At 39.4% G+C, this 13,295-nt stretch overlaps 1 protein-coding gene across 1 annotated transcript in view; it reads right to left on the reverse strand.

Annotated features, from left to right (window-relative positions):
- The window catches only part of PTK2 (protein tyrosine kinase 2), a gene marked incomplete at its 3' end in the record, with an annotated part of 107,604 nt that overhangs the window by 4,991 nt on the left and 89,318 nt on the right, over positions 1-13,295 (reverse strand). Inside the window, exons 23-26 of the mRNA XM_029087548.1 lie at positions 10,230-10,341; positions 8,459-8,545; positions 7,117-7,254; positions 5,364-5,495 (exon numbers count right to left, since the gene is read on the reverse strand). Coding sequence (XP_028943381.1) covers positions 5,364-5,495; positions 7,117-7,254; positions 8,459-8,545; positions 10,230-10,341 — 469 coding nt within the window. The remainder of the gene's footprint in view (positions 1-5,363; positions 5,496-7,116; positions 7,255-8,458; positions 8,546-10,229; positions 10,342-13,295) is intronic.

Raw genomic sequence — 13,295 nt, forward strand, 5'->3', positions numbered from 1 at the left:
AGTTTTTGGTTACAGGTGATTCTCCTTTTGGGTCAAACTCCATATTAAAAATACAGAAGGTACACTCTCTCCTAGAACCGATTAAAAACATGTAAATATCAGAATAGTTTTTGGGAGTTCCAAACATCTGTCTAAACCCACAAATAAAAGCATCCTCAAGGAGCCTTTAGAATTATTTTAACTGAATGAATTGATTTACTTTTAAATTAATTCTACACACAAGAAGTCAGGACTGGAAGATGAATATACACACACTGTGGCCCTAATGAAGCAATGTAATGTGGTCCTTCTAGGCTCATTTTCTGTGTGCACAAACACTGCAGAGGAAAGCCAGCAGGCTGGACTGAAGCGCAAGCACGGCAGCACGCCTGCCAGACTGCAGGGCAATGGGCCACATCTTTTAGTTACACTGAGCTAGAAGTGCCAGCAGCAGAGAGGCCACTGCAATCGTGTTCAGTGTTGGGCCCCTCACTCCAAGAAGGACATGGAGGTGCTGGAGTGTGTCCAGAGAAGGGCAACGGAGCTGGGGAAGGGTCTGGAGCACAAGTGTGCTGAGTTCCCGGCTGAGGGAACTGGGGTTGTTGAGCCTGGAGAAAAGGAGGCTGAGGGGAGACCTTCTGGCTCTCTCCAACTCCCTGAAAGGAGGGTGGAGAGAGGTGGGGGTGGGTCTGTTCAGCCAAGGAACAAGTGACAGGACAAGAGCAAATGGCCTCCAGTTGCACCAAGGGCAGCTGAGATGGGATGTGAGGAAGAATTTCGTTGCTGACAGGGTTCCGAGGCATTGGAAGGGGTTGCCCAGGGCAGTGGTGGAGTCCCCATCCCTGGAGGGATTGAAGAGTTGTGTAGACACAGTACTGAGGGACATGGGTTAGTCGAGGGCTTGTCAATGTTGGGTTAATGACTGGGCTGGATGATCTTAAAGGTCTTTTCCAATTGAGGCGATTCTGTGGGATTCTGTGATTCTGTGAAGCGCTGCTTTTGGGGTTGGAGGCTGTTTGTTCTGCTTCTATATATACTAGCAACTAAAATCTTGATCAATCCTTGTCAATTTTCTTTTTTTGGGATGGAAATACCCCTAGGAACAAAAAACAACTCAGGAGAAAGTGCAGAATGAGAACTTTATGTATTTCTTGGGATATTGTCTGTGTAACTGAGGTCCAAACATCACAGGATATAAGTGAAAATCTCAGCCCACAAGACTGCAGCACCTAAAAACCCCTAGCAGTAAGATTCCTTACATAGGTGGCCAAGCAAACTTCCACCTCTTTGATGTAATGTGTTTGCACTGCAGCCACCTCACCCCTCCACCTGTGTATGTCCTGGACAGAGACTGGCTTCTGTAGTTACCTGTATCAAGCTTGAAGTGCAGTAATGCTTTGTCTTCGCTTCAGCTTCCTCAAAACTAATTCAGATATTTCTGTCCTCCTTCCTGGAGATGCTGATATCCAAAGCACTTTTATCAAGAGAGCATGAAAGCCCACAGGTTTAATCAGTGTCCATTAAAGCTACCAGACTAGTGTGCAACATCCCCTCCCTAGCAGGGGGTGGGAAGGAGTGTCAGTTCTGGGAAAAATGTCTCCCAAAATCAACCTCCCCCCACCAATTCTCACCTCCCAGTAGATATATTTGGTACAATTTAAAATTAAACACTTCTTTACTCTTCAGTTTTTACCCAACAGATTCCTTTTCATTCAGGAGCTTCCCATGAAGAGGGATCTGTTTGTTTTATCTTTCAGGATTCTGGATTCTTTTATGGCTGCAGCTTGCAAAAAAAATTTCTATCTCCTTTCGAGTATTAGTCACATGTTCTCAAAGGACCAGTTTCAGGCAAACTGCTTACACAGATAACAACCTCTCCAAAGACTGGCAAATTTCCATTTCAATGCCATTGCAACTTCATTCTTCATCTGGGGTGTCTCTTCCAGCAAACACAGCATCAGTGCCGTTTATAACGTGTACTAACATGCTTTGAGCTGCATTTTTTCCCTGTAGAAGCAGCAATAAATTTCAAGTCATGAGCAAGTTGGTGTTACTCTGGGGAAACAACTACTAACAGAAACCCCACTGAGGATTTTCCTTCTTGTTGCAGTGTTTTACATTAAAGTATTTGCAGTTGCTCCCCTGTGTGTCCAATTCTCAGTAGTAGAAGTGAGATATACTGTAGGAGTCTGTGTAAATAGAGCTGCTTTTGAAAGCAGCCAGTTTAAACTGAGAACATGACACTGTATGGCTACATAAGTTAAAAATTAAAATCTGGCTCTACTCTCTCTATTGTTCCCTGTGCTCAAAAGGAAAAATATTCTGAAACCTGCCTGAAGCTACACTTCAGCAAAATAATTTTATCAAAATCTATAGGTTACTGCAGAAGGACATCTCAAAGCAAGCGAGATACGACATAAATTTGGAAAAAAAATAAGTTGCTTCTGCCTCCTAAATCATCTGGAATAAAATTAGGGAAGTCATAGAATCATAGAATGGTTTGGGTTGGAAGGGACCTTACAAGATCATCCAGTTCCAACCCCCCTGCCATCAGCAGGGACACCTTCCACTAGACCAGGTTGCTCAGAGCTTCATCCAACCTGGCCTTCAACACTTCCAGGGAGGAGCAGCCGCAACTTCCCTGGGCAACCTGTTCCAGTGTCTGACCACCCTCACAGTGAAGAACTTCTTCGTAATATCAAATCTAAACCTCCCCTCTTTCAGCTTAAACCCATTTCCCCTTGTTTTGTCATTAACTGCCCTTAAGTCCCTTCTCCCAAGAGAAGAAATGTCACTGCTCACTCACTAGAGGACATGGGACAAGAAGTGTGTGCGTACAATACACGGATTATTTCTACATTGGATCTGTGCTGGGACTCTCATGTATGAGAGTGGCTATCCTTCAGGAGATCTGCAAGGCCTCCAAGAGTGATTCCCAAACATTACTTTTCTACCATCTTGATTTCTTCAGGACTAAACCTAAAAAATCACATTCCTTTTCCAAAAAACATCCATCTATAAAGAGCAGATTCCTCTGAGATCCATCCCGCTATGGGTGGGTATCATTAGCTTGTCTGGCTTTTGATACGGCGTATAAATCTGCAACAGGCACTCAAGTATAAACCCCAAAGTCTGTAGAGTCAAAATGCAGAAAGAAAAAGAACTGAAGTCTCTTACGGATTCCAATTTCTCATTTTGGCCATTTAAGTCCATGCTTATTTCCACCCAAACTCTCTCTGCTTTTTGCCTTTTTAACGCTCTAAGGATTTACATCAACCAAATCCAGCTCTGGCAAAGCTGCAGAGCTGCTCACAAGATCATCAGTGCTAGTTCTCCTTTGGGCAGGGGGTGGCAATAAAGATGGTGTCTCCTTGCAATTAAAACTAACACATAATGAAAACACAGTCATTATTTCACAGACATATGTTTAGACTGTATCACAGATCAAAAGAAAAACCAGCAAGTCCCTCCTCAAGCAGTAGTTTGGGGGACTGTAAACATCCTAATGGTCCAGAAGCTGAACCAAAACAGGGTAACAAACACTACAAATACTTATCATCTATTCTGCAGAAAAAGCCAGAATGGTCAAAAAGTTTTCTGCAAGAAAGTTCCCACACGATCTGCTGCCACCTGAAATGACAATGCCTCATTCTCAGTAAGCATATTCATTCCTCAAAAAGTTCTTTACCATCTTGAAAGTTTTAACGGACAATGGGATCAATCTGACCTCCTGGGCTTGTGAAAGTCACAAGCAACTGGTGCCACTCAAGACTGGAAAAGCTAATGCCTAAATTAGGGAAGAAATTTTCCTTTCCCCTCCCTCTCTTCAGCTTATAATAAATTGGACAAAGCAATCTGGGTACAGTGGTTTCTTTATGGTCATCCAAGAGCAAACCACAAATTCCCAAGTGCACTTACAAGGAAACCAGCCAAAAGCAAGCTTCAACATCCTTTAATCAAAAGTAACAGCTTAACTCTGGCACAATCTGGATCTTGGCAAGAACATGTACTGGACGTGGGGGCATCTATCAGTAGCTCTCAAGAGCTAGTAGAGATTTATCCTACCTTGGTTGTCCTCACAGCTATCAGCTGCTCTGAACAGTTCTGATACCATACATAACTAAACCCCCGAGAGACTAAGACAATTCAATTGTCAAGGAATAAGGTCCTGGTAACATCGTCTACGTACAAGATCTGCTCTCCATTCCCACCCACTGGCTTCCTGTAGAACAAAGCATAAATTCTTATTTTCAAGGAACTCAATGTCTCAGTTTCAAGATCCCTAAAAGACTTCTTTCTAGGTCTGCAAGACAACCATGACCAGCAGTTTTGGTGTCTCAAATAAAAATAATTCATCTGTACAACTAAGATTTTCCTGGAGACCAGCTCTAGACAGTGCAGAGAACTCTTACAGAAACCACAGACCACTATAATAATGTGCTTTAAACAGAGAATGTATTTATTCAAACTTACTTCTTGTAACAAACCCATGGCAGCTGCATTTATACAAGCATGTTTTGTCACTATGTACAACATAAAAAGTTTCCAAACCAAAACATCCCTTGAAATATGCTTCTTAAGAGCAAACATGTGACTGATGTTTGACACAACTCATATCACTGTAAATTATCTACCTGCCAAGCAAGGTTCACGCAGCCATAGGCTCCTCAGCATGAGCCTATATGGAGTAATATGCTACCACCATCTTCTGCTGCATCTGTAGCCAGCATTCTTGAGTGGGAGAATTTTAACACAGAACTAAAAATTTGGACAACCAGGAGGCCAGAGCTGAACTAAAAAACATCCACCAGTGGCACTGACAACAAGACAACATGGAACTGCAGAGACCCAGCAGCAGAAGATCCCATTATCAATGCATTTCTTCTTCCTCCTCTCAGTGATGTTCAGTACTTTTTCCCCAGCTCACAGAGCTCCCTCTTAAATTATTTCTTCCCACTAATGTCTCATTATTCCTCCAGTGCAAGACTGCTTACAACTCTTACTACAGCCAGGGTTGTTAGCTGGCTGATTGTCATCCTGTTTTTAGGGGTAGATCATGCACAGATCTATCTCCTGAAGAACAAACAGGCATTCTCCAGATTGGCACAGAATCATACCCACAACTTCCAACACATAAATAACTCAACTGGATAATGTGAGACTGACTAAAAATGCAGCTGTTCAAGGTATTTGAAATACAGGACTCAAGTACTTACCAGTGGAACACTTAATTTAAAAACTGTTTCCAAACCTACATTTTGGTAGTGACTCCTACGTTCAGCAAATGCTCTTGTTTCACAGAAGTGATCAGATTTAGCAAGCTGCAATAAAAAAACCTTGAAAAATCAGAATGAATTAAGAAGCACGATGAAGCCAAGTATTACCAGGAATCGTTCCTCTTTTTCAAGCCAGCGCTGATCTTCTTCCATCTCTTGTTGTTGTCGTATCAATCTCTCCTCCATGAGATGTGTAGGTAGAACCTGGCTCATTCCTCGTATGTCCAAAGTGCCTGAATCCTACAAAAAAGAGTAAGTTTATTCAGTCTCACAACTTAAAATTGGTATAAACAGCTGCAAAAACTTACAGATTGTAAAAGAATAGATTTTTAAAAGCCCAAATGCACAACAGCAGTCAAGGAGAGTTCCATCAACGCCTTATAAACTGAAGCAGACCATCAGAAGAAACTCTTTCCATCTACAAACATTTTATCTGCCTTGCTCCTAATCCCTGGGACCAAAAAGATTTGAAAAATTCTGTTCTGTTTTTCAGTAACGTTGTCACTTCATATATTGCACTCATTTAAGCTGGTCAACAAAAACAGATTTATCAATTTCATTTTCTTGGTCTTGAGCAATAATGGAACCACCCAGTTGTTAAAAGCTGCAAGACACATTTTTTTACCTAAAACAAATATGCTCTCCAGTTTTAGCTGACACTTACAAAACATATAGCAAAAACATTTTAAATGGATTTTTGAACAAGTTATTATGAATGTCTGAAACTTACAATACTCCATATACCACAGCCCAATGATATCTGGAAATCATTAGCAAAGAGTGTGTAAATTAGTACTTTTAAAAAAGCCAAGGGAAGTTTGGTAACTGCTTCACTGAGGTTGTTTTAAGGTAACCAACTTCCCAAGCTTTTGTGAAAACTTTATCTGTATATTACAAACACGTGCAAAGCAATGATATGCTTCCACCAACACTTCATTCAAGCACGACATAGGTAGACTAAGTTGTTTCTAGAGTCAATAATCTGCAAGGATGTTGAACTACTTGAGACTACAACCCTCAACTATATACACTGTGAACAAGAACAGCGTGGCAGCAAGTTGCAATGGCCATGCTAAATCAAGCAAGAGTAAGCAGAGGCAAATTAAAGACGTGGACATGTATCTGCTTACCTGTATTTAACAGGTAAGCCTCAGTTATCACTTAAATGTTTATCAGAGGCACAGGGAATAGAGCACTGGTTGGACAGGAAACTGATTTATCTAAGACAGAACCTGAACAAAGCAAACCTTTGTAGGAGGGATAAAATGGAACGAAAAAAGTATAAAATATTGGAGGAGAACAGAAAACAAATGACAAAAGGTTAAAGGGGGAATTAATTTGATGTTCGTAGCAGCAGCTCTGTGCAATCAGGACAGGCTGAGAAGCACCTCACAGGAACACAACTCAAGAACAGTTTTGCAGATCATTTCATTTTCTGTTCTGGATAAGTTAACGAGAAGCCTCAGATATATTAACTATGCTGGATATCTCCCACGAGAGGTATTTTTAAACAGTAATGATACTACATATTTTTACATGAATGTTCCCATCTCTACTAACAGCAGTAAGTTTCAGTAAAGCCTTATTTTAACAAATGCAAAATATTTGCTATCACTCACTTAGTTAAGATAAGGAGTAATAGTTTCATCAAGAATTTGTGTACAATTTATACCCAACCTCACACAGGAGGATTTGTTTCAAAAAGAAAATAATTCAGTCATGACTGCCATTGCAGTAAGGCAATTTAAAAATACCAGAGAAACACTTCATTTTCCTGCAATAATATCCAGATGTACCTAAATAATAAAAAAAGTGTATTTACTGTACAGAGCACAACAACAGATGTGTCAGTTCATGGTACCTCCATGTTTGGTTGCCACACTGGTATTTCCTGAGGCCGATGGTTCCAGGAATCTGCTTGATCCAAGAGAGAAGCCTGCCCAGGATAAATGCTGCCTGCCATGGCTGGTATCCCATGAGAGCCAGGGTAGCCAGACACCTTTGTGGGGGGGAGAAAAAAAATGACATTAATAAGATCTATGCTTCCCCATAATTAATAGCTTCCTCCCCACCCCAAGGGAGCAAATATGGGAGTGGAGAAATGACTCAATTCAAGCAGTCACTGACAGGGAGGAGGGGAAGCAACATCAGAAGAAGAAAGTTGAGCCAAAATATGACACAAAATCTCTTTTTTAAGTCTTTGAGGATACTTGTCGTAATGTAACAATAACTATATATAAATATACAGAATTACAACTATAGCTATTGAAGATAATTGTAACTATTTGAGGATGCCTATCAAAACAACAGCACTATAAAGTCTGTTTTAACCTCTGCAGTCAAGATTATCAAAGTCCACTGATGAACAAAAAGAAACGTACCGATACATCTGTAAGAGCTACACACATGCAGAGCTCATATTCAAGTCAGCAGGAGCCTGCACACATCACCCTCTGGAGCCATATAAAATGTACTCCCCAGTGTATGTTACAAGCTTAAGTCTTGAGTGACACCATGTAATTACTGTGCTCAGCTGCGTGGCCTGAGAACTTCTCCACAGGAAAATCAAAGTAGTGATTTAATGAGTTTGAAGTACTCACTAAAACAATAAAAACCTCCTCCTCTCCAAGGAAAAAAAAAAATCTCAACAGAGACAGTTGTGTATGGCTGTAGCTTTGAATAAACCCAAGAATGCTTAAAGCACTTTCATGACAAACTTTTGTTTTAAATTTCTTCAGCAGGGTTAGAAAGAAAAGCAAAACCTGTGAGTACACGATGTGGTAGATCTAAAGTTAGCTATCAGCCAACAGAAAATAAAAATGCTCCTGAGAAACATCAGGGAGCAGAATATCAATATGCCCAAGGAAAAGTCCACCAGTTAATGCCATTTTACAGGGCAAGTAATTTCATAGCTTAGCACAAATGTTAACACGAACACCACATTCCTTCAATAAATACAAAAATGTCTGATGTGTTTCATTGCAGTTTTAGGAATTTGAGCACCATATCAGATAAGAAAATATTTGCCATCTGGAGTAAGCCTACCAGGTTCAGTTCAGGGTTTATTCTGACATAAAACAAAAAGCATTTAACAGAACTCAATGAAACTAAACTGTGTAAGAAGTGAATCAAACCCACCAGCTGCAACTGAGTTATAAACCCAACATTTGAAAAAACCACATGCACAGTGTTAAATGCAATACCTGGTAATGATTTGGTTGTACCATATGCTGTGGACTTGGATAAAACCCTTCACTGGATCTTGGACTGGGATAACCAGGCCTACTGGGCTGTAAATGTAAAGGAAATTTTAGACTGTTTAGAAACAGAAAAGCAAAACCAGAAAATTAGTCTTTGGCGAGACAAACATTTACAGGTGGTGCACCGCAAAAGCAAGTTCAGAAAAAAACCCTGAAATAAATATTCTAACACAATTAACATTCTTTTAAAACAACTAAAATTAAGTTTTCCTCTGTTTTTGCTTGGAAATGGATGCAGCTGAATAATGTTTGCTGGGTATGTCAATAAATAATGCTTGCTCTGTGAATTCTTTGTGCCTATTTAATTGCTTGCACTAAATGACCTGCTCTGCGCTGTTTAACTCTAGAGAGGACATCGGCTAAGAATATAATTCTTAAATCAAGTTTCCAGGTGCAGATACATCATTGTTTCTAAGTTAATGATCTGTGGTACATAAAGTTTTGCTACTAATTTGTTGCTTTTGTGACCGTTCCCAAAAGTAAATTCTTTGGCTTTAGTCAGAACACAAATCAAACTCATTTGTTTAGCACTAATATTTCCATGTGTTATTCTGAGGACTAAAGTTCGTTCTGGTAATTAACTTCTGTGTAACTAATTGCCTCAACATGGAAAGTGCTTTTGATCATATTTTGAACTCCAGGGTTGCTTCATTATCCATGTTTTGTTTTGCAACCCATTCCCAGCCAAGAAAAAACAAGCCAGAACTAGCTCCTATGGGAAAGGACAGCTAAAGAACAGCTATCAAGAGTCTTTACCTGACTATCTTGCTTTATCTCTTCAGGAGAAGGGCAATACTATACATGTGAACAAACAAGATGTATAATCACAGGAATACATGAGAAAAGAGTCCAGAAATTTGGACAGCACTATTCCTAAAACCTGCATGAAAAGGAGCCTGGTTTTCTACACATTGAACAGATCTCGCTTTTGCCAGAATAGGTAACAGAAATTTCACAGTACTGGAAGAAGTCAAGTTGGAAATTGTTGCTCAAAACACACTTCTATCTTCAAAGTAGAAGTGTTCAGTTATTTTATTTGACATTAACCTTCAAAGGTATATTTGGTGGTTTGGAGGGGGGGGTTGTTGGTTTTTTGTTGTTTTTTATGAGGAAAGGTGCTGCTGGGTGTTTCAGGGGGAGAAAAATCAACCAAATTAAGTAAAAAACCCCAAAATCTCATTATCCTGCAAATGGGCTCCTTCAGTCTTTCTGGCAGCGACCACAACATTGCTTTGAGATTGCAGAATTTATTGTAACTTTATGAAAAATATCATTATCATTCTGTACCAGGATATAAAACCCCTAATTTTTTGTCCAGAATAAGGAAAATGCAGTTAGTTAGTTTCTATCCTCTCACTGACGTGTTATAAATAAACCTCATGGTGGTCTGAGAAATCACAAGCTAACGTTTTACAGGAGGGCTACAAGAATAAAGAAAAGGCTAGGAAACAATTTTGTAGCAACTCTGCTAGTCTTTTACAGGTTAAACAAAAAGAAACAGAAAATCATTAGTGTGATATAGGATGGATCAGTTCTAGTAACAGTTCAAGTACAGCCAGGTCATTTCAGGCAAGTACTAACAGATGATGACAAAATGGGCCAGAATGCCGTTGTTTGAACGAAGTGGTCAAATGAGGGTTTGAAGAAATAAACAGAATAAAAAGTGGTGTTTTTGTTTGTTTTTTAAACACATATAACGTGCAGTCTTAACTACCTTGGGAGGAGCTTCATCTGATCCTCCTGAGTCCCAGGATACTGTGACTTGTCGCCTGGATTCCATTCTCATTCGTTCTTCTTGCTGCAGCTTCTCTTCCTCCAGTATCGTACTAAGAAAAAACGTATTATATTTAAGTAAAACTCCAGTTCAGTGTCTAACAAATTTCTCCTCATAGCTCCCACATTTTTAAGACTCGTGAATATTATTCAACAAAGTGATTGAGAACTGAAACACAAACTTCTTGTACTTATATTGGTTAGGCTTCTGAAAGCCAGTATCAGGAAGAAATACTTCTGTGGGATTACCAGTGTGCTTCCAGTAACAGAAGCAGCACTGAGATTTTAGAAAGCTGTGGCTGATCTTTTACAAAAATTTTTTTGCATGCTAACAGCTCTTTTGATGTGTAATTACACAGAGAAATCCTCAAATATAATAAATCAAGCACTTACTTGCATGAAAACTTAAGTTTTTAAAGAAAATATTCTACTGAACTGCTGCAAAGGTTCAAAACAAACTGAAAATGTTCTTTATGAAAACTCAACGGAGCTTTGGATCACTGAGATAATTTTTCTTTTTTAAACAAAGCAGTCAAAAAAAACATTTTAAATACTATGTCTTCAGCTCTTACATTTTAGCCTAACCAGGAACACATTCAGCAAACTTAATTTAACAAAACAGAAATATCTGACAGTATTCACTCAGCTTCTAAACATTCAGGTCAAAAGGCTACATTTTTAACAAAGTACGAGACGGTAGTAAAACTAGTTTGCTACTTACCACTGTTCTGACTATTAAAAAGACTGTTTGAAGTTCAACGTGATACTGCTGCCCCCACAGCAGCCTCCTCCCAGTTCTGCTATGTGGATTATTAATGTTGGATATTTGCCATTTGAAAAATATTCAGAATAAAGCTTTGAAATAGGGAGCTGCAAATTCGTTGGAGCTGCACACTACATGGATAGTCTGGAGACGTGAGTAATGCAGATTATTTACATATCACTATCCCCAGTGTAAAGATAATCCTGTAAAGGAGCTATTCCAGCTTCTTTCTTACTCAAGAGTTTCCAGAAACAAAGCTAGGTTCCGAGTTTGTAATCTCCTGTTCAGTCTGCTAAATAACCACCCAGAATTACTCATGCAGGGGATGAGATCAACTACAGCAATCTATTTTAATCTTGGAACTTTACTGCTTATTTCAAGAATAAATTCCTGCTTGGAGACAAGAACTTTGCTTTTCCTTACTCAGCCAAAAAAAAAAAATCTCTGCCACTTCTATAAAGCAGAGAAGTCATCTCGTCTCACTGCCGCTAAACCAAGTTTCTAAGCATTGCTGCAATTTCAATCCATCACTGGTGAAGTAACACAAGAATGTGGAACAAAAACAAAATCAGACAAATTATTTGCAAAAGTCATCCTGATATAACTACCACAGAAACAAGGCTACAGCCCAACGGAGGGAACCAAAATGAGAAAAATCTTTCTATTTTACCTCTCTTCCTTCAGAATAAAGAAAATGCAATATTTCCTACTTGGACCCATGAAGAACTAGCAAAACCCCACTGCTTTAAAGCTAGTCACGCTTCAGATACTCAGCATGCATTTTTCTATAGCACAAGAAATCAGCCAACATGCATCTATAGCCATGAACCATGATTCTCATCTTTAAAGAAATACCTCAAGATTAAAAAAAACCACAACAAAACAACACACAAAAAAAATCCACCCAGACCCTGCGTGAATGAAATACAGACTTTTAACAAAGCTGTTGATACAACAGTTGTTCTAATCTGAGCAAAAGGAACAGGACAGGAGTCAGCTAAAAGCAGCTGACTAAATTTAGAGATGGCTTATCGACAATCTGGGGCCATGAGTATAATTTGTCACGGCACGGTCCTGTTTTTTCCATAAATAGGAATGAAACATCAATATCTATCTGCCTTGCTATCAAAGATATTTTATCTGCGGTGTCCCAGTATTTAATGCAATACCATTAACTTCAAGTGTACTACTGGAAATGAGAAATTTCTACAGAAACTACTTGTTTTTCATAACTTAAGCTCAGCTTTTTGCCTTGTAACTCTAATTCATCCCACCCTGCTCTTTCGTTGCCTGTGCCATCAGGAGGTCCTTTCCCCAGCAACCCAGTAAGTAGCCTGGTCAAAGGCTGATCAGCTGCAGCAGAATTTGTACTTGGATGCCCTTGAGTACTGCTGACAAGAATATAAAATAGAAATGCCTCAGAGAAGTATTAATCAAAAAAACACAGAGAATAGAAATGACTCACAGAAACGTCTTTGTTTTTACAAAGGGAAGACCAGTCCATAGACGGAGCAAAACCGTGCCAAGAGATATTTTTGACCGTTTCTCAGTGCAGCTGCTCAAGAACTCTGAACAGTTTATTAGAATTTGCAGAAGGTCAGGAAAGTCAAATCTAGGCATATTTTCCCAAACTGAGTATATTTTTAGCAGCAAAGAGGAGCAAGCAGAGAAGTATTTCTATTCCTATGATTTCCGTAGCAAATCTTGAGGTGGTACAGACAAATTTAACTCATCTTCTTGGCTGGGATCAGTCTGATGAAGAATCTCAACTATTAGAAGTTTGCATAATTGATAAACTTACTTAATTTACAAAGGAACTTTTTACTGCAATTAGCCCGTGACATTGAAAAGGAAACACGTACTGGGGGTTTCAGCGTAGGAATATCTGAAATACTGAAATGTATCCCCACATTTCCAAAAGCCCAACAACACCAGTGTCTGCTGCTATGGTGGTCCAGGAACCTACAGTCAGGGCTGACCTTGGACAAGCAGCTTCTCTTTTTCTCTCTGTGGTCTCCAGTCATCAGAAATGCAAAGCTGGATGCAGATGAACATATTTTCACATACTTCTCTAATTTAAAAGCACTTTCATATGGATTATAGATTATGTCTAATCGTCACTGTCAAAGAGCAAAAGGCTAATGAAGCATTTTCCAGCCTCCATCATGTATTTCAAGCATGTGTTACAATATTTTTTCAGCAGAATCCCATGAAAGAGGAGCACTCCAACTGTCCTCACTCTTT

The sequence above is a fragment of the Antrostomus carolinensis genome, unplaced genomic scaffold, assembly GCF_000700745.2.
Source record: "Antrostomus carolinensis isolate BGI_N321 unplaced genomic scaffold, ASM70074v2 scaffold12991, whole genome shotgun sequence".
NCBI classification, from domain to species: domain Eukaryota; kingdom Metazoa; phylum Chordata; class Aves; order Caprimulgiformes; family Caprimulgidae; genus Antrostomus; species Antrostomus carolinensis.